The sequence below is a fragment of the Pectinophora gossypiella genome, chromosome 12 (genome assembly GCF_024362695.1).
Source record: "Pectinophora gossypiella chromosome 12, ilPecGoss1.1, whole genome shotgun sequence".
NCBI classification, from domain to species: Eukaryota; Metazoa; Arthropoda; class Insecta; order Lepidoptera; family Gelechiidae; genus Pectinophora; species Pectinophora gossypiella.
Genome location: NC_065415.1, coordinates 11215354 through 11241157, shown reverse-complemented (window position 1 = coordinate 11241157; position 25804 = coordinate 11215354). Strand labels below are relative to the sequence as shown.

The window sequence follows — 25804 nt, the reverse complement described above, 5'->3', positions numbered from 1 at the left end:
GTCCGCGAAGGAAAGCTCACTAGTAGGTAGGTATGTGTAGACCTAAAAGTAGGTAAGTAGGTAATTCATTAAATACTCGGCGTCAGTTTAAACATGTAAAGTATTTACTACAGTGAATACAAAATAATATAATCAACGTCATAAAATTTTCAAACATTAACAGATAGTTTTCTGGGAAAACGAATCATTAATTTTATTATCGGCACAAATTTTACTAGTTTGGATTCATTCATCATTACCGTTAGTTAACTTTAAGTCGACCATAAAACGAGCTTATACGATTTAATTTCCGACTTACCCTACGTTTCATTGACGGCTAATCACAGAGACATAGGTAATCCCTTAATTTATCGCCCATAACACTGATACTGTCGTCGGTATAATGGATACAGATTTATAATGCCGGTAATGAAATTATATTGAATTCCAATAAATTATGGCGGACAATGATGGCTGTTTACAATTGTTAGACACCACGGTCACAACATTTGGGACCACCCTTAATGTTGGCCACAATAGTTTTGGGGGCAGGATGGTTGGTCAGTACGATTTACTACTATTTACTCGATGCTACTTTTATAACATTGTAATGTTGTAGACAGGTGGTAATGGTAACAGACCACACATTCACAACGAACGATTGAACGTTCTGATTAGAGGGTAGGGAAAGGAATAATTTATAATTAATGAATAGGAAATTAACTTTTCGAATAGTACAGAGTCATGCTCGGAAATTCTAAGAGAGTAAAGCTCGAACTAAGAATAGAACCATAGTTGAGGGATGAGTAAAAATTAAAAAAAAGGTTATAAAAATAAGTGTCAATAAAGCCTCTTGAAAAATATTTCGTCGAGTTAATAATTGTACTTTATGCTCCCGCATTCTTTAGCCGAAGAATGCGGACAAATTGAAAAATAACACTACACGTTCGATTCATAATTAGAGATACATTTTTATAAGTCACGGGGTATTCTCGCGGGATATGATGTCGGTATATTTGGTTCGTGACGGGTCTAAAATTCTTGTGGACAAAGGACGTTGGGCGCAGGAGCGTAGGTAGCACCGCGGCCTTCCGTCAATACCCGTGGCAGCGGGACACCATTGTCAATGTGGCCCATTGTACCGCTGACGCTGCACTGACCAAAAATCATTAATTTTATATCACAAAGCCAGAACCCACAAATTGAAGGCCTGGAAAAAATTAGGGCCCATTCAGGACCGGTCACTGACACCCGGTAGGATACGTACGATAGTCAGTTTGATACCAGTTTTAATTAAGAAAGGATATGCTTTACTATGATTTACGCCGACAAAGATTTTATTTCAAATGATATCAAGGATCGAATGATGTATTGTTGCTACAAAAATAATTCGTGTGTAAATATGTAGCTTAAAATATAAACTAAACTTCGATGTTATTTAAATTTTTTGAAGGTGTTTGATCAATTATTTTGCTTTTGTTGCAAATTTCCGATATTTAATTAAAACATAGGATGTGGTTTTCATAAACCTATCGCAATAATAATAAAATTAATTCCGTGGAATGTTCAAAACATATTATTTCCTTCAACAACTGCGTAATTATAGTAGCTGTAGCATATTATTAGCTAATGAATGGAAAGATACCTAAGTATTCATAATTTAAAGTTACCGCAAAGTTATAGGGTAAAACTGGCTCCAAAATTATTTTTGTTAAGTACAAATTGTGTCCACAAGATCAACTGCCCGTTACATTGATACTAGCGGCAAGAGTTTGGTATGTTAATGGAAAATATTACGAAATATTTAAATGGAAGCTTTGTTTCTGTACAAAATACTACTCGCACGTGTCATTCGGTCATTTTAAAACTTGTAAAACGAGAACAAGGTATGCATTGTTACGTTACATAGAGTCCTATACAAAACATGCCACTAAATCGCAGACTAAACTTCGAATCGCCGCATGTTTTACTATACATAAATCACTCGCTCTTTTGTTATTAATGTCAACATTAAAGCATAAAAAAACGTATTTAGTTCACCACAGATGAAAAGACTCCAAACACGACGTCCCGTAGAATGTATCTATAATGTATGGTAATCGCGGGACTTCGTGACGACAAATACAAATGTGTTCTAAGCACCCATGACGAATCGGGACCGGCTTAACTAGAGCTATAAATACGGTAAAAAATAAAACTTTCAGCTTACTGTTTACACACCTATGGGTAATTATTTATCGAAATCCCCACATAAATTTTAAAATTCATCCGACTTGATAAAAAGTTGGGGTTCGGAGGTTACACAGCTGGGTTTACTATTTAGTTACTATTTTAGTTTCTGTGACGTCACGTAGACTTAGCGACCGAATTGCTTCTTCGTGGAAAATAATCTCAATTAAGATCTTTAGTTTGGTTCTTAGGAAAACATAAACATTAAATAAACACTGGACCACGATGCTGGCAGACAAAACATAATTTTATTTTCTTTGAAAATTTGATAATATCGATTAATATCTTTTCATTGTGGCTTTCTGTTGTATATTTTGTTTATGTACCTAGTTTTTTGTGTCATTGATATTGTGCTTTATGTCGTGTGGCGTAGGTTTGTCTCTTTCTTTAAAAATAGTCCCGTCTCTCACTTACGACTAGTGCAAGAAAAATATAATGCTAGTTTTGGAACTGTCAAACTAAATTAAAATTAAGTTGGTGTCTACAGGAATCATTACTAACTGGGTAAATAGTTGGTGTATTGTGTAACAGGGTAACAGGGTTGGTAATCCACCTCGTAAATCCACGCGATAGAAGAATTGGTCTATTTTATACAATTCGGTACATCCGACTGTACTTACATTAAAGAGTCCTTAATATAGGCCACAGCTGATATCTAGAACATTTACATTCATGTCATTTAATATAATAAAACATAGTTTGTTATCAAATTGACACTGAAAATAACTTTGTAACAGTATGCGAGTACAACAACACATTCATTCATAATTACAGTTCTACATAGATACTAATTTTAAACCGGGTGAGAGCCCTCATTGCTTCCCATTCGTCCGGCCAAGTAGTTAATGCAATTTGTTGTAAATCTACAATAAGTCACGTCAAAAACGTCAACTGTTCACGTCAAATGTTTATTTTAACAATCCTAATTTATTAATCTATACAAACAAATATAAAGGTAAGGACACACATTATGAAGTGGAATTCCAGTTATTCGAGACAAAGGACAAATTTGGAATTCCATATTTTTGCCAAAATCGCCAGTAAGTAACCAAATCTATCACCTACGTTACCTGTAGTACCTACACATATCCGTTTTCTAATATCACCAAAAAACACTTAAACAAACCATTCGAGTATAATGACATGTGGCGTAACAAATAAGATTACGTTCGTTATAGGCCGATATTCAACAGATGTTGGGGCGAATTAAAAACCGCGGCGAAAAAAAACTTGCGCTTTGTTCGCGAAATTCGCTTTATCTCGTAAACCGGAATCCGCCGCCCCTCGACTGAGCATGGATGATGGATGTGTGGGTGTAAGAGGAGTTAGTATAAGTTGTAAGTTCACGACTGTATTCCCAATAAAGATACTCGCAGGTATAGCACCGCATGCCTAAGTACCCGGGTTTCACCGAGTTATTAATTTAGTACTTATTTTGATTTTTATTTCAATATTTAATATTAAAATGTGTTTCTTTTGGCACGCGAGTGTGAGTGCTAATATTGCATAACATAAACAGCCTTTATATGTTCCACTGCAGGGCACAGACTTCCCCTCAATCAACCTGAGGAAGTATGGAGCACGGTCTAAGTGTTTTTTACGGCTAATAGCTGGGACCAACGTGCCCACCGACACAAGAATTCATCTTACTTTTTCGGCCAATGAAATGATTCAAGCATGCAATTTTCTTACCAAATAAACGACAGTCTCATAAAATAATTTCGACAATGTTCCCATCGGGAATCGAATCCAGACCGGACCAGATAATGAGCTCCACGCTTTAACCACCGAGTCGGGTGCTAATATTACCAAACATAATTTCAATAATTTTATTGATAGCGATGTAGCGGTTATATTAATTTGTAGGAAATATGAATCATTATTAAAAATAACTCCACAACAAGTGTGATTTTTCATTATTCCTGATGTCATTATACAGACTTAGATGTTATTTTTACCACCTTTGCCTATGTCGAAAAAATATTTTATTTTCGTACAACAACAACGTATTGATTGATTTTGTATTTGCGAGAGGTAGTAAGTTAGTAACTACAACATGTCTTTGAAGTTGTACCAGACTTCAGAGAGATTATAATTATAATTATATAATCATGGAAAATATTTTATCTAAATACCTACGTTATGCTCGAAAACGAAATCCGTTATTAAACGCCTTACCTTTTCTCCTGTAGGCGGTATCCAGCCCCTACATCTAAATAATGCTAATCGTAATGGCATTACATTCATTCGCCGGATTTTGTGAAGTAGAGTTTCGGATTCCCATCATTTTTTGCGTCTCCTGAGTTTTTCTCATTATAACCACTAATCTAATCAGCAACGATTGTGTCTGCCAATTAGGAAATAAGATTTAGTAAGTAATTGTGCAAATGACGTTAAGATGCGATGGAGGATTTTGAGCGAATCATCGTATAAATTAATTTACAAACCGTTTTTAACAATGCGTAGAATAAAATTTTGCCAAAGTGATTTCGTAATTTCATTCTTCTATTCGATGGACGTCTTAGTTCGAGGGGCTTTCCAGAAAATAAAACCAGCTGCGAATAAGGGCTACTTATATTAGAATAGGTGTTTAGTTGTTGAAATGACTTTAATTTAGTAGCAAATATTCCAGAAATTTAACAATTAAATAAATCGTTATAATACAGATGAATCTCTAAGAATCCACCTACCGCAAAACAGCACATTTGGCCGCAATCTCCAGGGATCACACAACAATATGAGTTTAATGCGGATTCGCAGACCATTAGCACAGCTGATGCTAAATATTTTGACGTTCAAACGACTACAGAAGCTTTATAGAGGTATGGGTCTTTAGGGGCCATTAGTGGCATAGATACTGTGACAAAGCGCATGTCAGGGTAGAAAGATCGATTCGATTTATGCGTTTTTTGCGGAAAAACACAATAGGGTGTATTTATCGATAGATAATGGGAGTCAATGGGGATCGGAGACAGTTGGCGGGAATCGCGGGATCATTGTGTTGCGGTTAGCCATGGTGATCAAAATCACATGTTCACAGTTAATGTGTCATGTGCAGTTGCACCATGAATTTGAAATTTTTGCTAAGAATATCGCCCATCTGTGCGTTGTTTATGTCGAATTTTATAGTGTTTCCCTAACATAAATGTGTACATTATTATGTGAGTAAACGGAAATCTACATTGTACTTACATTACTGTCTGGTGACGTCATAGATAACCGTCAGATCTCCCATTTCAAGCAACCACAAAAATAATGTTTTACAACTCGGAACACGATGGAATTTCTGCCGAACCATAATGTTAAAAGACCACTAATAATAAAGAAACGATAATCCGACGAAAGATTCGTTAAACGTTACTGTCGTCACTCCTCAGATCCTCTCGGGAGATGGTGCAGGATGCACGTGCAATAAAAAGTAGATTTAACGTTTTCAGTGTTTCATCTATCGACTTACCATTATATCGTGAGCTATGACTGCTTATCCAGTTAGAAGCAAATTCCAGCGATGGCTAAAGACAATTCGTAAGAAGGGTTATCTCCTAGACTCCAAAGAAAACCTGCGTGACAGATAGATTTTACTAGCTAGGGAACATAAAAAGGGTAACAGCTAGAAATCACGAAAGACTAAACTGTTTTACTCTTCGCGTTTCGCTCTTCTACGTAAGACCTATTTCCATTACTTGTTAAGAATCTTCTGATCTGTCCTCATTTGTTCGACGTAGCAAAAACCATTTGATGAAAATCTAAAAACAAGCAAATTAAAAAGAAACCTACGTACCCTATGTGACACGGAAGTAATGAAAGACTGTCAGGGGTCAAAGAAAAGTGGTGGGTATAAGAATCAACTGATGAGACGCGAAGCTGTTGTGATTTACAACTTCCTGAGAGGCGGCATTTGATGGCACGCCCGTTAAGCGTCGTGAACATTTTTGATCATATTTTAATTTCGAGTGGAATGTTTCATGAACTTGGATTGTTGAGAATACCTCAGGTAATTGCTGTATTGTTTGTATTTATATTTGTTCTTTGAAATAAGTTATTTTAAGTGGCTAAATTCAAATATGTCGGAGTCGTCGATTTGGATTGGCGCCGTAGGTATCTGCTTTTTGTAAATGAATTTTCGTTTATTTTCTTTTAATGTGTTAATTAAAATCATCGCAATGAAAAACTTTTCCTGCTACTCGATATAATATAAGAAGGTAAATCAATTTTTCTGTTCTGTGATGTTCAAGCGATTCCTGACTCGTGTCAAAAATCGTTTGTAATATCGTTAGTCGGCAAAGAACATGCATTTTATTGGATGAATAGTCCCCGGGCGGGAAGCGGCACTCGGCCCAAGAGCCCTCGTTTATATCAGTTAACTCTTTGTGGACAATTTCCAGTTTGCCGCTGACGGCTAATAAAGGCCTTTGCGTGTGCCGCGCTTTCATGCAAAACACTCAACCATTCGTTGATTGACTGATAAAATATTTGTCGCGTTATTTCGAACCACAAATATGTCACACCTTTTAAAAGAAATGAGCTATTTCTTTTTTCCCGTTTTGGCCCAATTCTGATTTGCCGATAACATATTTTGAATTTGTAATGCCTCTTAGTCGGGTTTTAGCTGCATTTTATTTTAAATGTTTTGCAGCTGGATTTTAAATTAAAAATAGTTTTCTCACGTGAGATTTGTTATTCTGTGCAACTCATTATTTATATTCAAGAATTACGAGTCTATATAGGCTTAAAGTTTATACTCCACTTAGTGAGTAAGTTATAAAGTTATGGGTAATGGAACTATTTTCTCTAACTAGTAAAGTTATGGGTTAGGGAACTATTTTCTCTAACAAGTAAGCGTTCAACATACATGTACTAAAATTATAATTACGCTTGTAGTATAGTGCTTCCTAGATGAAACCCGCTATTTAATAATAATAACTATTAAGTTATAGCTAATTTGCGAGATTTCATAACTAAAAGATAATTTATTAGCAATTATGTAGGTAATAAATTATATAATGTAAGTAAAGGTAGAATACAGCGAAATTGCGCTGAGATAAGAAATTTTAATTAGACATTAAGACGGTATTTTGTTGTTTTGGTGGGATATGGCTCTGCTCCAATAAAAATAGATTATCGACTTCAATTACTGAAGTGACTTGTTGTAAATTTGGAAAAAAATTGTATTAACTACATGGGGAGCGTTGAGGGCTCTCACTGGTATAAAATTTAAGACAACAGGTTTCAGTGTGTCCAGTTGGGCGTGATCCTCGGCTGAGGGCTTCAGTTGTATTATGTCTATCTTTCTGTAGACTAGTTCGCATGTTTTCAAAGATGACGTCATAATCATTAGTTACTCGTGGGTTCATTAGTTACTTTATAAAAATACCTTAATAACATTACCTACTTTATTGAGCCAAACAAAGGATTGGTACTTACTGGTAAACTGGTAATTACACGCTTAGTTTTCTATAATCATTATTTATACAATGCTAAGGTCCAAGATGATTATACTAATGATTTATATTTATACTTAATTAATCTAGTTGTCATTGACAAAGGGGAAGTTTTAGCCACAAAATATAGGTAGGTACTTACTCTTCCTCAAACTCAACAAGTAAGTTGTTGTCCTGAAAAAGTCGAATGATGACTTAGTTATATTTTAGGTAAATGATAGTGTCTTTTCTGCACAATGAATCATTCTATTGTTCAAGCAGATGATGTGTGTAATGTGCACAGTGGAATCTTGGGAACGGGCGAGCGTGCAGAAGATGGAAATAAAACAATTCACGTCATCTTCTCTTCTTGTATTATCATAATCCAAAATCAGAAGTCACAATTTTCACATGTTTGTTTAGATAAAAATACGATTTAAAATATTAGTGTATACGGTAAACTTATGTTCTACATGGCGGCCACGGAAGGAAGGAAGAAGCAACGACAAAAGATCAGTGTGCATAGATAAATTTTAGTTATTGTTTTAAACTATAATGTATGCAATGACATCACTATCATGCAGCCTAGTCTGACATTCATAGTTATATAATTAATGAATATTATTTATATCACTTCCCCTTATTCATTACATTATATAAAAGCAACACCAATCATATACAGATTCGAATAAGGACATGTAGAGACAACATATTGACAAAATATCATTCATAAAATTCAAATAATGCAATAATAAAACATGCTAATTACATTATAAATAATTAATTATGCAAAGACTCTACATTTATAACATTCATGTCATTGATAAAATGTTTATGCTTCATGGAACTCAACGGTTTAGTTAATACATCTGCTATCATTTCTTGAGTTGACATATACTTAATAGTAGCAAAGCCAGTTTGGATTAAATCCTTTATATAATGGTACCTTAAATCTATATGTTTCGTGCGCTTGTGACAATATTCTTTTGACTCTAACAATTTTTGCGCACTTTGGTTATCATTATACAAAACTATTTTGGGAACTCTACATATGACCTCATTTAGGAAATTTTGTATAAAACATAAATCCTTACATACATCAGTTATCGCTAAATATTCAGCTTCAGTGCTCGATAATGCAACACATTTTTGTTTACGAGCCTCCCAATTAATTGTACAATTACCTAGCTTTACAATAAACCCTGTGTACGACTTTCTGTCTACAATATCGTTAGCCCAATCGGCATCAGTAAAAGCAGTAATATCTAAGTGATGGGTCTTATAAAAACATAAGCCATAACTTAAGGTCCCTGCTAGGTACCGTAATACACGTTTGGCAGCAAGCCAATGTGACATATTAAAGCCGCAACAAAATTGACTTAGCTGGCTACATACAAAAGCTATGTCAGGGCGTGTACATACAGCTAAATACATAAGTGATCCTATCAACTCTCGATATGGATACATGTTTTCATTTAGACAATTACCATTAGGCTTATCTAACTTACAATTTAGTATCATAGGAGTTGACACAGGCTTACACTTTTCCATGCCAAAACGTAACAAAAGCTTCTCAATATAAGACTTTTGATCTAATGTTATAACATTTTTGCATCTGTCACGACATACATTCATACCTAAACATGTTTTCAGAGCACCCAAATCCTTAACAATAAATTCCTGTTGTAATAATTTTAATAATTTATCTTTAGAGCAATTCCCAAAAAACATAAAAATCGTCTACATATAATGCTATTATAGTCATCCTTTTATCAGACCTACATATATAGACACAAGGTTCACATTTGCTCTGTTTAAAATTATTATTACACAACAGCTGATGTACCTTTTGATTCCACATTCGACTGGCCTGTTTTAAACCATAAATGCTTTTTAACAAAAAACACACTTTATTTTTATCTGTGTCAAAGCCTTCTGGTTGTTCCATGAAGATATGCTCGTTTAAGTCACTATTTAAAAACGCGGTTTCTACATCAAAATGACTAATTTCCCAATTAAATTCATTAGCTAAGGCAAATAAGGTTCTAAGTGTAGTATGCCTAACGACAGGCGAAAAGGTGTCACTATAGTCCACGCCTTGCTTTTGTGAAAAACCTCGCGCTACTAAACGAGCTCTAAATCTATCCTTACCCGAGTCGTCTTTCTTTAGCTTGTAGACCCAATTACATTTTATGATGTTTTTATCATGTGGGCGATCAACAAGACTCCAAACACCATTCTTCATAAGAGCATTATACTCCTTCTCCATAGCAAGTCGCCAATCCTCCTTATCTAGCGACAGCATAGCGTCCTTATAAGACAGAGGTTCGACCTCATTATGAACCAGCAAAGACAGATCATAATCCCCATACCTGAGTGGAGGCTTGCCGCGAGTACTACGTACAGGACGTGACAAATCAGTTACCGAACCAGGTACCTGTAGGCCGGAACTAGAATCCACTTCCCCTCGAAGCGACGACGGATCAGGTTCTGAAGAGCCACAGTTCAAATCCTCAAGATTTGGACTAGCAGCAGCAGTTCCCGCATCATCATCACCAGTACAGTACTCCGAGTCCGCACCTGAATGGATGGTTGTATTAATATCATGATCACTTTGATTGAATTCATTTTTACTAGAACTAATATCACAGTTAGATTCAGTACAATTTAAAATATCACAGTTAGATTCATTTTGTAAATTATTAATTTCATTTGTGACTATACTATTATTTAAATTATTAAATTGACTAGAAATTACAACTTGATGTTCAGTAAAATTATTTTTATTTTTACAATTACAGGGAACATTGCCCATGTCCTTTAAAAATCTTCCTTCCAAAAATTCTACATGCCTGGAGTGTATAATCCGCTTGGGATTTTTTGGATCGATCAATCGGTAACCTTTAGTGGTATCACTATAGCCAACAAAAATATATGGTTTAGATTTAGCATCTAATTTAGAACGTTTTTGCTCTGGGATCAATGAGTAAGCAATGCAGCCGAAAATTCTAAGGTGACCTAGGTTAACATCGGTACCGGTCCACACTTGTTCAGGCATCAGTCCGCCAAGGGCAACCGTAGGGCTTCTATTTTTAATATATAAAGCGGCCATAACAGCCTCTCCCCAATATTCCCGGCTGAGACCAGATTCCTGCAGCATGCATCTTGCCTTCTCTAACAAAGTCCTGTTAAGCCTTTCTGATACACCATTTTGCTGTGGGCAGTAGTGCTGCAAAGAACTTTAGGCTTTTAGCCCTTATTTTAAGACTAGACTGTTAAATAAAAAGCTTAGTAGGCTAAAAACCTATAAAGCCATTTAGTACTTGCGGCTAGGCTAGGGTTAAGCCTATTCAAGCCTATTGGTTATAAGCCTAAAGGCCTTAAAAAGGCCTAACCTTGTTTAAGACTAATTTAATAAAATAAGACGCTCAAAAAGCCTATGAAGCTCTTAGACCTTAAGGTTATTTAGGCTATACATACAGTCCCTTTCTCAAGTAAAAAAAAGTAAAAGTGTGGGTGGGTACAACAAACTTTAAAAACATATACCTACACAAACACTGTGAAAAATTGATTTATTGTTAGATGCACAACTAGCTAACTAACTATGAATATTGAAAATAACTTCTTACTATCAATTAGTATGGAATAGTCTAATAATTATAGTAATACGTAACAGCACGTCCCGTCAGCCCCATACAAATTACTTACGCCAGTATTATATAGTACTCTGTGGTAACAGTATAGTAATAGACTATTAGGTATATTAGGTACTTAAATGAAAATATACTTGATCATAACAATTAGTTTTTATTTTACATTGATAATGATAGATTAAAATCAACTAAGTTCTAAACTTACTAAGGTACTTAATTGTATTCTTTTAGTTAGAATTAATTCGGGTATTATAAATCACAATAATCATAAATTCTCGTTAGATTAATGATAATTTCTTCAATTTACCGCCGTTTAATGTAGGTACTATCGACAGGTTAGATTTTCTCGGTTTCTGACACTTCTATTTCTTCAGTATGGCAAGTTTTTAAGGTGTTCAAAAAATTCAAAATTTTGACGAAAGACCGAGTACGCATACATGGAGTGACATACTTATACTCTTCAACAAGAAGTTGTGCGAAACATTCGATTCTTTTGTCTTCTCCCAGCTTTGCACAGGCCAGACATTTTGGTTTGACATTTGTGGTGCTTGCTCTGTTACTATAATTTAATACTATAATTACTTTTTATTTAATATTTTTTACTAAGGGACTACTACCAGTGATACACAATTTCAGACAGTCCCTCAATATTTGTAAAACGTGGCGAAAACAACCGATTTTTAAGGCCAATATCATGTGTGAATTTTATGTAGCTCCAATAATATTATATACATACGTATCGAATTGATAACTCCCTTTTTTGAAATCGGTAAAAAGGCTTTTACTAAAAAATGATAATAAAGACTCCAGTCCCAAAAAGCCTACTACTTTAAAAAAAGCTATAGGCTTTTTAAAAGCCTACTACATTAAAAAGGCTATAGGCTTTTTTAAAGCCTACTACTTTAAAAATGGCTAAAAGTTTTTTAAAATGACGAAGCTTTTAAAGCCCTATTTTACTGGTCTAGTCCCAAAAAGGACTCGGTAGGCTGAAATTTAGGGCTAAAAGCCTAAAGTCCTTTGCAGCACTAGTGGGCAGTAAGGCACAGTGACTTGATGCACAATGCCCTGAGATTTGAGGTAGGAGCGAAAACGCTCATTACAATATTCTCCACCTCCATCTGTTCGTAGACACTTAATGTTGACACCAATTTGCTTTTCCACAAGGTTTTTAAATTCAATAAAATAGGAAATTACCTGACTTTTCTCCTGTAGTAGATACACCCAACTCTTCCTGCTGAAGTCATCCGTAAAGGTCAGCATATATTTCGCACCGCCCCAACTTCGAATCGGCATCGGTCCACAGATGTCCGAATGTATGAGCTCAAGTCGACCAGTGGCACGTTTGGCTTCACCAGAGGGAAAAGCTTTGGATACTTGTTTGCCCTCTAAGCAAGCCACACACGCCGGTAGCTTGTGTTCTTCATTGTCCTGAAACATAAGAACATTGTTCTGTCGCAAAGCGTACATACCTCCGTAGCTCATGTGTCCCAGCCGCTTGTGCCAGATTTCAGCTGACACTGACAACGCACTCTGTTCCTCCTGAACTCGTTTCTTCAGAAGAACTGAAGAATGCACCAATGGCTGCGAAATATTACCTGGTGTACCGCTGGACAGCCTATAAACACCATTGATATCACATGCATGACCTACTACCATGCCTGTGATCCTACAGTCCCTATCTTTATAAATGTGACACCCTTTCTTATCAAATACCAGTATGAAACCACCCTTAGTTAATTTACTAACAGAAAGTAAATTCATCGCTAATTTAGGAACGAGCATAGCTTCAATTTGTACATGGCAAGAGGGAATAACAAGTTTACCTGTTCCTTCGCTAAGCAAATACTCGTCGTTAGCCATACACACACGGCTCTTATTATTCTTAAAGCTTGTTAGCATATTCTTGTTCTTGACCATGTGATTGCTGCACCCGCTGTCCACAACAAAGTCTTCTTGAGCAACGGAATAAGCGCTTTCGGTGACATTAAAAGCCTTCTCAGCCTCTGCATTTTCTTTCTTCTGTTTGCGAAGCTTAAAGCATTTGTTCCGAACGTGTCCAGGCTTCCCGCAGAACTTACAGATAACCTTCTTCTTGACAAAGTAGGCATTTTCATGCATAGTCCCTTCATGGTTGCCGTTCTTTCGCATCTCTTCTTGAAGAAGACGTGTCCGGACCAACTCGCTGGAGAGAGAAGAACTAATACATGCTGTTTCCAAGTTACTCACAAGAACATCATATTCGGAAGGTAAGCCAGATAAAAGGATTTCAGCAACCTCCCCGTCTTCAATAGTTCTTCCAATATCAGACAGTTGTGAGACTAGCGTCATGACCGCATTTATGTATTCTTGCATGCTCATAAAGTTCTTAAAATCAATACGATGAAGCTGTCGCAACAACAAAACACGACGGTATAGCCCCCGGTCTTCAAACACCATGGCAAGCTTTTCCCATGCATCACGTGCAGACACCGCTTCACGTACATATTGGTAAAGTGACGTTTCAATACTTAGGCAGATTCTGGCCAATGCCCTTTGATCCTTTTGAGTGTCTTGAATCGATTGTTCGCTTATACAACTCCATAGGTCTTCAAGAATTAATGTCATCTTGATAGAGAATTTCCATGAAATATAATTGGCCGAGCCACGCAATTTCTCCATGTGTACTCCGGCGCCGTTGCCAGTAATAGCCGGCTGCCTAGGAGCAGTGACGTTGATATTTGGCGATGATCGCGACATGTTGTTTCACAAAATAAATCCGCACGCTCTCTTCCTCAGCCCTTTTTCCAACTTCTGGGATTCTAATATTATAATATGTATTTAACACTGGTGACATAACCTGTTCAAGCAGATGATGTGTGTAATGTGCACAGTGGAATCTTGGGAACGGGCGAGCGTGCAGAAGATGGAAATAAAACAATTCACGTCATCTTCTCTTCTTGTATTATCATAATCCAAAATCAGAAGTCACAATTTTCACATGTTTGTTTAGATAAAAATACGATTTAAAATATTAGTGTATACGGTAAACTTATGTTCTACATGGCGGCCACGGAAGGAAGGAAGAAGCAACGACAAAAGATCAGTGTGCATAGATAAATTTTAGTTATTGTTTTAAACTATAATGTATGCAATGACATCACTATCATGCAGCCTAGTCTGACATTCATAGTTATATAATTAATGAATATTATTTATATCATCTATAATACTGCTTCAGGATCTGAAAATGATAATTCAAGTAATATCTGAGCAATTTCAGCAACAGTTTTTTACTTTTCTACAGTTTGCAAAGGAGTATCACCACACCGTCGGCAGTTTCCTTTATCTGTCTTCAAAACTCAAAACTCTTGTCTTCTATCCACAAAATTAGCCCTTCCGTAGGTACAAGAAGTTTAAAAAAAAGGCAACATAAAGATTGCACATTTTTTCCATTGTTGAAAACACGAGGAAAACCACTAATGATGTCATCAGGTGACTGATTTCACGGGTAGGCAGACCAGATAAGACTTATCTGGTGTTGTGTAGAGTGTTGAGTCACAGACACAGGTAGTTCCTAGAGTAGGAACAAAGGGAATCGCTCAGTGATGTCACAACTGGTGAAATGTCTTATCTTCTCAATTTGTTACATCCGCTGTTCCGGATAATCTGTATTGATCGGCACAGGAATTTGCGATAGTTGATTGTTTAGTTTAAAATGGTAATCATTTTCAGCTAATGAAACGCATTTCTTAATGGAAAACGAATGCTTGGTTTATTGGTGCTCGAACGGTACTAATATGGACCAGGTGCACACATTAACAACGAAACGGGAAAAGTAGTAAAATTTCGCTTCATAATAGTAAGGGGAGCGTTCACACGTTTTTCAACTACAGCTACTAGATGCGCTATTGAAATTTTATGATTACGGCAAAACAAACAAAGTAAGCTCCGCCATGTTTATAAAAGCTCGCGAAGCGCGCTCCTGTTCATGCCAATCTTGCGGCGAGCAACTTGTTGCCGTTGTGAACTTTGCAGGCGAGCGAGAACGCGGTATCGGGCGCGCTCGTCGGGGGAGGAGCCCGCGCGGGGGGCTCCGGCCGCGCCACCGGTCGCTCAACTCGCGGCCGTACTCGGCAGTCGCTCGTCACAGCTCGCCGACACCGGCGTGCGCTCGCTCCGCATCGCCGCACTCGTCCGTTATGTCTCGTACTTCGGAACAAGTTTGACGGGAAATTCGAAGTTTTCCACGCGCGCCCCGGACTACGCTAGCGATGTGCGCGATAACAGTGGACCAAACGGTGACGATTTAAATAAAGTGACAGTAGAAAAGAGTGTCGTTCGAGATGTTATCGATGGGATTACTGGGTGTGTGGTATGCGACATGGTGGTGGATGTGGCTGGGCGCCGGTGGCGCGTCACTGACCAGCCGGGTGGCGGAGGCTCCACAGGAGTGCGAGTGGCAGCGCGTGTCGGGTGGCGGAGGCGAGCCCACGCGCGTGCAGCTGGCGTGCTCGCTGCGCACGGCCGCCGGCGCCACCGACCTGCTCGCGGGGCTCAGTGCCTCCCAGGCGCAGCGCATCACCGCGCTCGATCTTCACTGCACGGATGTTCTCTTTTTTGAGAGCTCGCTGGACGTTGGAAGACGAAAAGAAGAAGGAACCGAACTTCTATCCCGTTTCCACAACCTAAAGGAACTTAGGATAGAGTCGTGCAAGATCAGATATGTGCCCTCTGCGGTTTTGTCACCTCTTAGCGGATTACGAACACTGAGCATCAGAACACATAACACTGATTGGTCTGCGATGTCTATGGAGTTTCACAGAGACACGTTTAGAGGATTAACTGATTTGCGAAGTTTAGATTTGGGTGACAATAACATTTGGATTTTACCATCGGAGATATTCTGTCCCCTCTATAATTTGAAGGAACTTAATGTAACCCAGAATAGATTACAAGACATATCGAATATGGGATTTTCGGATTGGGGCAATGGACCGACTGCACCCGGCAAATCATGCAACACAGTTCTTGAAACTTTGGATATGTCGTACAACGAAATTAGCGCTCTTCCCGATAACGGTCTATCAAGTTTACGTGCACTTCAAAGACTGTTTTTGCAGAACAATAGAATATCTAATGTGGCTGACCGCGCATTCGTGGGACTGAGTGATTTACAAATGTTGAATTTGTCGACCAATGCTTTGACAGCTTTACCTCCTGAAATGTTTCAGTCTTCACGAGACATAAAGCAAATATATTTGAATAACAACTCTCTAAGTGTACTCGCGCCGGGACTCCTAGAAGGCTTGGATCAATTGCAAATATTGGACTTGTCTGTGAATGAATTAACTAGTGAGTGGGTGAACAGAGATACATTCTCCGGATTAGTACGTCTCATAGTTCTGAACTTATCGCATAATAGAATCACGAAGATTGATTCGTTACTATTTCAAGACTTGAACAATCTACAATTTTTGAGTTTAGAGTTCAATAACATAGCACGTATTGCAGAAGGCGCATTTTCCAATTTAAAAAATCTTCATTCCCTGTCATTGGCACATAACAATATTATTGAAGTAGATACAAGTCACTTTTCAAATTTATACGTTTTGAATCAGTTATTCCTAGATGGCAACAGAATAACAAAAGTTGACTTACGCTCTTTCGAAAATATAACTAAACTCCACGATTTAGGACTGAGTGGAAACCAGTTATCAGAAGTGCCGGAAGCCATAAAGACGCTGAGATTCTTGACGTCCCTAGATTTAGGAATGAACAGAATAACAAAAGTCACAACAACACAGTTTGAAGGCTTGGATGACTTATACGGCTTACGTCTTGTGGGAAACAAAATAGAGAAAATATCAAAGGATACATTTGCGGCTTTACCATCTCTACAAATATTGAATTTGGCTTCAAATAACATAGATCAAATAGACGATGGAGCTTTTGCTTCGAATCTACAGTTGAAAGCTATTGGATTGGATGGCAACAAATTGGTGGATTTAAAAGGAATATTTACAAATACCCAACCCCTTGTGTGGTTAAACGTGTCAAACAATGAATTGCTGTGGTTCGATTATAGCCACATTCCTACAAACCTCGAGTGGTTGGATATGCATGAAAATAAGATTGAGAAGCTTGAAGATACATACGGTGTCAAAGAATCTTGTAACGTAAAGATGCTCGATGTCAGCTACAACAAAATAAGAAGTATAGATGAATTTTCTTTCCCGAGCAGTATTGAGACGGTTGTTTTGAATAATAACTACATTGAGAAAATAAACCCTGGAACTTTCTTACAAAAATACAATCTCAATAAAGTCATGCTTTATGCCAACAAGATAAAAACATTAGAAGTCGGTGCCTTTGCTATATCAGCTGTTCCAGAGGAGAAAGATTTACCGGAGTTCTATATTAGCGAGAACCCATTTGCCTGCGATTGTACAATGGAATGGCTGCAGAGAATTAACCAATTAAGTGACCTCCGGCAGCGCCCGAGAGTAATGGATTTAGAAAGTGTAAGGTGCTCTTTAACCCATTCACGAACCAAATCGGATGTGCTCTTATTAGAAGTTAAGTCTTCGGAATTTCTGTGCGAGTACGATTCGCATTGTTTCACCTTGTGCCATTGTTGTGACTTTGACGCGTGCGATTGCAAGATGACTTGTCCAGATAGATGCTCGTGCTATCATGATCTTACCTGGAACTCCAACGTGGTCGATTGTTCGAGCGCCGGCTACGATCACGTCCCCGACCGAATACCGATGGACGCGACCGAAATATATTTGGACGGAAACGATCTTAAAGAATTAGGAAATCACGTTTTCATTGGTAAAAAACGATTGCAAGTTCTGTATCTCAATAACAGCAATATCAACACAATACAAAATAGAACATTTAACGGTATTGAATCGCTTAGAATACTCCACTTGGAAAACAATAACATTGAGGTATTGAGGAACACCCAATTCACGAGGCTACAAAATCTGAATGAGCTTTATTTACGGGATAATAAAATAAAAGTGATAGAAAATGACACTTTTAATTACCTGCCTTCTCTTGAGTTCTTAGACCTTGACAATAACGGTTACGTTGATTACATGCCGTGGCGAGTCATTACGGACAACAATCCCCGTACTCGTGTCTCTGTAGATGGAAACAACTGGATATGTGATTGTAAAGACGTGGCTCAACTGAATCAATGGCTAATAAAAAAATCAAAAGATACCGAGACCATGATGTGCTACTTCGCTCACGGCCAGCCAATGAACAAGACCATTGCAGCCGTGGCCAAGGAATGTAAAACAGAGACCACTACTGAGGAAACCGGCACAGAGACTTTAAAGCGCCTCTTCATCGAATCGAATGACGGGGTCGAAAATTACATTCCATATATTGCAGTGGTCTTGATAATAGCAATCATTCTCTTGCTGATGTGTGCTCTATTGTTCATGTTTAGAGAGGATTTCAAGTTGTGGATGCACTCAAGGTACGGTGTAAGGGTATTTAGTTCCACGCCGAAGGACATGAATGACAATAAAAACAAACGCTTCGACGCTTTCTTCGTGTACAATCCACGGGACGAAGACTTCGTGACTCGCGCCGTGAGTTCCGAGTTGGAGAACTCGGGACATTCTCTGTGTTTACAACACAGGGACCTGCAGTTGATCGAAAGACGTTCTAGTGATAGTTTAGTGAGTGCATCGGAAAGTTCTAAAAGACTAGTGATAGTTTTATCGATAAACTTTTTGCAACAAGAGTGGTACTCACCCGAGTCAAAAGCGGCCGTGCAAAGTGCTATTAACTCCGTGAATGTTAGGCATAGACGTCAGAAGATCATATTCCTTGTGACGACGGACTTAAGTGCCATAAATATCGATCCGGACTTGAAAGTGTTGCTTAAAACGTGCACAGTGATAGTGTGGGGCGAGAGAAATTGTTGGGAAAAGCTAAATTTTCGGTTACCGGATGTGGACGTAACGCTGCCGAATCGGACGCTTCATAACGCGAATAACATGAAAAGTGGTAATAGGGAGGGATTTGGCAGGCACGGGAATCTAAGATACACTGCGCCGCCGACGTCTCATGATCCGTGGTACAAGTATGGGATGGCGCCGCCTATATTGATGATGTCGAGTCCTATGCACTCAACGAGCGCAAGCGCAGAGGTGTCTGCGCGGAGTACAGAGGACGAGACGTGCTCGGTGGCGAGCAGTGAGGGCCGGCCCGACGACCGCCTGCCGCACCATCACAGCTACGTCTCCATCGACAATCATCAGTGCGAGGAGCGCCCCCTCAGGCCCGCACAACAGATTCCCATGTCTAACACTAGACCTAATAATATGAGGAAGACTTACTTTGTATAGACTATCAATGTGATTTCTTTGTAAGTTGTAAATATAGTATGTTAAACTTTTCGAATTAACCACCGACGCACATGTATGTAGCATATCCAAATTGATAAAAATATGTTATTGTTGGTGCTGAATGAATGCTATGATGCGGACGTGAGATAAATAAACAAATTGTTTTCATGGAATCTTTAAATAATAGTGTAAGTAGTTATCTTAAAAAAAATTAAGCATAATTCGTATCTATCGCATTTATATAAATACGTAATTTTGTACCTGTTCTATTTAACTGTCTTCGTATGTCTGCCTTTACTTTGTAAACATTTTGTCACAAAACAATGCATTCCTTTTTATAGATAACTGTTATATAAATATTACTGGTATTATAAGGTTCCTGATAACGTAAGTCCTTGACAGGAGGAGGTAATATAACTAATTTGTGATAAAGTTAGGTACTTATGCATTGAAGACTTTAAGAATCGAAGTGAGAAGTGTAGAATATGAAATGGAAATTTGTAAAAAGTAATATAAGAAAACGATGATGAAGAACTGAATTGTACCCTAGTCAATTGTAAATAACTAATTGTAAGCATAAGTACATTATTTGTGATGTAATTTTTAGTTAGAACATGAAAAAATTGTATTTATTACGCTTCCAAACGCAGAGTATGAATAAATTAATATTTTTCTCTACTATATTGACTTTTATTGAAAACATGTGATGAAATGATGAACACACAAAACACTGACACTGAAACTACATAAATTGTTTTGCGTAATGTTGAAACAGAAAAATGTACAATTGTTATGTTACTCAGTCGTCATTCGAGCCATTCAACAATTTAAATTGATTTTATTCTAACATCAATAACTTAGGGGCTATGTTAAAACCCGTATCTAGGATCAGGACAGGTGATTGAATAGGGACTAGCGTCAAAAATTTCTCCATCGACATAATCAATTTACTGAATCGCTTTGTTCGCCCATCCACGGTCAAATGTATAAATATTTATTTTATCTAAATTGATCGGCCCGGATAAGATCACGCCCTGACCGGTACGATTTTAATTTAAAAAGCGGTCGCGACAGTGCGCGCGCGCCGGTGCCCGCTGCGAATACTATAAATCATCGTCAGATGGAGCCGGGGATGAATAAACACCATTTTAATTGACTTTTGATTGCGCTCCGATGTCTCTTCATTGTTAAGTAGTCTCGCGCACTGACACTATCGATTATGATGCCTCCTGTTTAAACATATCGCATTGAAATACAGCCGTGCATTCACTTGTAGAGTCTTGTCTCTCTTCTCATGGGGACATTTGCAAGTTTGTATGTATTTTGAATTGTAACTTTTACAAAACTGAATAAGTTTAATACTTAATGTTATAACATAAAGTTACCTAGTAATTATATTAATAATTTTGTCTCTGACGCATCTATACCCTAATCTTGTTTAGAAGAAAAAACGAATAATAAAGACTTAATTTTGTTAAAGCATTGATTAATCCAGCATATTAAATAGTTAAGTGAAAAAGGAAAAATATCTTGTGAAGTCACATACCAAATATCTCAATATTCATTGTAACATTATCCGGATAGATTCAAATATCGAATGTAGTGTTGGGATTTAAATCGCCGCTTGCCCCGTGTCACTGGCGCTGGGGCCATCTATTTGCGCCAACAACGTCCGAAGACCAACACTCATCACCTTTTTTTCTCGTGCAATACGATACTCCGATCGTTTATAGGCGACAGCTATCCCAAACCCGTTCTAAATGGATTCGAAACATCTTAAACTTAGGTGGGAAATATCTAAGGTGACAATTGATTATGTGGAGACAAAAAGCGGAATAGCTCGATTAGTTATGTCGTCGAAACGCGTAGGTCGAATGGAAACAATAGATCGGTCCTGCTTTATGATTCTATAAACGTTTATGTCCCCATAAACGGTGTTTTAGCTTTTGGTAAAGTCGAGATTGTGATGTTATCGCTCTACAGACAGGTTTATTACGAAACTGTTGATGGAAGCTCTTATGAAAATGGTGTACCCAACAAATTATAACCTAAGCATTGGGTGTACCAAAGTAATGCAAACATTGTTATCGGAGAAGAATGAGTATTACTTTGAAAATCTGGCTTTTAAGATATATTTATTTTGATGAGATTTAGTTTATTACAGCGCCACTCGGCCGTGGGTCGATTATGACCATGTCTTCCTAAATGACATGACTAAAACCAGTCAATTAATGAATGAGCTCATAAATTTAAAGTCCTAATCGTGCTCACTCAGATATCTCAAATCGTAAATGTAAATATAGAGAAGCAATCAAATGTATAACGAAATCTCTATGTGAGATTTGCGTGGGACTCCGGTATGTCATAATAAAACTTTTTGTAATAGCTTTATTTATTAGCCTAATAAAAAAATAAGATTTATGCGAGTGATAATTCGTAATGAATATGAACTCAGGTTAGGCCGGTGTACTAAACCTTTTAGCGATTTTTGGCAGCAACTGATATTAGAAAATAGATTAAGCTGTAAGTAATATTTTTTAACGACAAGATTTTTAATTACGCCGCTAAGTCTGCCTCTATACTTAATCAAATCAGCCGGCTATGTTTTTATTTACTGAATGTTTAATCGAAGTCAAATACTTAATACCGTTTAAGAATCAGGGTTCGTAATTAAGTACTATTTCTGATAACGTCGAAGCAAGTTTTAAAGCAAATAACAGGTTTATGTGAAAGATTGATGTGTCTATAGGCTTCGACTAGGTATAGGACGGGCAATGCTCAGGCGCACGTTTGTAATTATTAGGGCTGCAGCTGTTTCCTGCGATGGGTGGAGTCGGGCTTTTTTTATAAAATGTAGCTCCATTATTGGTCGAAAGGAAGACATGTTGTTTGGAATTACAAATTTAAATTCGCCAGGGAATAGTAAGGGCGTGTTGCGTGTTGACGGCAAGAATGCGGCGCATATGTTCTTAATAATGAGGCCGTTAGGTTTTTCAGTCCAGTGTGTTTACAGGAAATTGTGTCGGCTGATAGGCGGTGTTATAAATGAGCTGTAGCTTCTGTTTCAATTTTTTTGCAACAACTGTAGCACCAACCGTCCCGTAGCATTGGAGTCACTGATCATCGGGAAATTCTTTGGGTATAGGTAAAGTAGAGATTTCTTTTCTTTTAAATGTCATTTGTTCTGACGGAATGTAACAATGTGGCCGAGCTTCTTTTTTTGACCTGACTTATTGTAGATTTGTCACAAATGGCATTAACTACTTGGCCAAACAAAAGGGAGCGCTGAGGGCTCTTACCCCGTACAAAATTTAAAACAACAGGCCTGAGGGTGCCCAGTTGGGCGCGAACCTCGGCTCAGGGCGTCGTCTGTAACGGCCGATGTTCACGCCTAAGTAACTAGAAAGCACTTACTCATACTAACCATGAAGAACCCTACCTCTAGTTAATTAACAAAAACACTATAAATATCATGCCTACATAATTTTCTGATGTGTTTTAGGTAATTTATTACGCTATAAAGAAACCAGTTACTGCATTAAGTTGGCAACAATGTATACTTAATATTTCAGAAACTTTATTACCAACATTACAATCTTATACAACAAAACAATCCGATTAGGTGGTTAAAAAATCCTTTATAATTTTTATTTTCGACTTAATTATACTAATTGCTGTAAGATTCCTTACTTTAAATACCAACTTATTTCGGTCGGTGTTTTTCAATATGTGACAAATGTTTTCGCCGCAAATAATACATAATATAATACCTACTTACGTTTTCTCTGACATTCCTTATACAAACCCTGAATTTGCAACTTATTTACGAAAATTGCAGGTGTAATAAATGTAGAAACATATTGGCGTTTATATTATTCGTTTTAATTGAAAAGTTCCATTTAAAAGCTACGGTATAACTGACTCTCCAAATAACCGTACTATATCTTTCGACGTCACCTGGGTGGTTCGATCTAGATAAGGCATTTAATTTTATTTTTTAATTGTTATCTACGTTTCAAAGGGCGCGCAACCCCTAATTTGATAATTTCTATTTCTGATACCCCCGAAACATCTGTAGACCATTACTCATACAAATCTAAGGAATTAGTGGGCAGGATCTTTTTATTTCTGTTTGTGGGAATGTGCGAGGGTAAGGAAGTTTTAAGTTCTTTACACTTCATATTTTTATCTTTTAAAATTATACAAATGCAATACTCATCACGCTCTGAGATGAGTTTTGTGATAGTTACGTATTTAATGGAATGTAATACTAAATTATTTTATTAAAAGGACCTGAAAGGCCTTAAGCGGACACCGTTTTATTGTCAATAACGGTCATCTGTCGGATGCCTAACGACCTGTGGGTTATATAAAATCAGTACTCAGAATGGTCTCACAGTAAAGACAGACGCAAGCGTGGCAGACCCAGGCGGAGAAGGCGCGACTACTTATACCCTTATTCTAAGATATTAACTCGAAACTTCCTCCACTCGTGTAGACCTCAGCTGATAGTCAGCTGAGCATTTTGGTATTTTAAGTTGGCATTTACGTCCTCAACTTGAGGACTTTACTCACTGGAGTCGAGCATATACTGCCAACATACTAATACGAAAATAATGACGTCATGCCTCCACTCAACCTCGCTGGAGTAAACTCGAGATAAGGTTGAGGTGACGTCTTAGAATGATGATTTGAGCTGAGGTTAAGGTCGCCTCAGCTGAGGACGGAGTAGAGGAAGGTTCGAGGTAAAATCTTAGAATACCGGTGTTAGGCGCTTACCTACAGGACTGGCCAGAGGAAGCACTACTGGAAAGAAAATTCTGGAAGAAATGGAGGGATGCCTTTCCAGCAGTGGGACACTTTACCTTAGACAACACAAGACAAGAAGATGTAATAGTTGACGCAGTAATTGAAATCAAGAAACATTTTGACTCACATTTTTATTATACTAGTTATTAGCTCCTTTCTAAAAACTATCGTAACAAAATCAGTTCCACTCATCCACCACCAACTTACTTTTTTTTAAATTTAAAACGTGCTTTACCGACATTCTATTAGATAAGTGCATTGTTTACTATGTAAATATAATTTTAATGCTTCTGTTAAGATATTCTGAGTCATAATAGTAAGCTGTCATCGTCAGGTATTTGCTTAGTTTGTTTAGGAACAAGTTTTTTGCAATTTCTCATTTATGATGCTTTTAAAAAGTTAAATATCGTTGCTTTATAGTGAAAACCGCGTAAGCGCCTTTTTCACATTCTGATATGTTTTTCTTCAGCAAAACATCTATTTTTTCAATCATTTTTTACCTGGATAGAAACTACTTTGTCTAATGTGAGGTTGTGTTAACAAAAATCTCATCCGAATATGATTTTTCAAAAGGCGCTTGCTTGGATTTCACTAAGGCGATGATATTGAGATTGTATTAAATGTATTTACTTTTACTCAGGCATGTAGGTACGTGGCCTAAGTCGATTTTGTCACTATTCCTACGCCATAGTTAGGTAAGTAATATAAGCAATAAATGTGTCTGTCTGAAAATAAATTTAAAGCTCATGTGATGCTTACTTTATGTAAAAAAGATTATAAGATTAATACCTAAATGATAAAAATGTCTGGTATTATATGCTTACCTACATTGATTTCAAAGATGTGTTGCTATTGCAGTTTCTTGTAATTTTTTCTCCTCTGCCATAGCACCTTACGAAATGACGCGGATTCAAAAATGTTAAATTGACCTACAACAAGTTTATCTATGATAACTACGTTGAATACATTATCCTGATTCTGATTATATACGTATAAAACCAAAGGTTCCTGGTGTAAAAATGATGTGTTTAAGTTAGTTTTTTCATCATAATAATATCATAAAACAATATAAGACCTGATGATAATTAAGCATCATTTAAACATGAAGACAAAGACATTTATTTATAGAGCTGGTTATTAAACATGTTATATAATACTAATTATAGCATGGTTGCCCTTTTCATAGAACAAAACTAAATGAAGAAATGAAGTTTTTATTACTAAATTGGTATATTATTGGCTTTAACTGCCATTACGGTATTAAACTTACGCTATTAAAGTAAATTCTATCCATGCTAGGCTGGGAGCGAATATGAACTAAACGCATCCAGCTTATTTTTATGTCGTATAAACTGACAGAGAGATT

At 37.3% G+C, this 25804-nt stretch overlaps 2 protein-coding genes across 5 annotated transcripts in view; one reads left to right on the top strand and one right to left on the bottom strand.

Moving 5' to 3' along the window:
- Window positions 1–25804, bottom strand: part of LOC126371179 (uncharacterized) — a 729644-nt gene that overhangs the window by 33722 nt on the left and 670118 nt on the right. The gene's annotated exons all lie outside the window — the stretch shown is intronic.
- On the top strand, window positions 15405–20307 carry LOC126371187 (toll-like receptor 6). The gene has a single exon (XM_050016436.1). It carries the CDS (start codon window positions 15604–15606, stop codon window positions 19627–19629), a length of 4026 nt encoding a protein of 1341 aa, XP_049872393.1. The 5' UTR covers window positions 15405–15603; the 3' UTR covers window positions 19630–20307.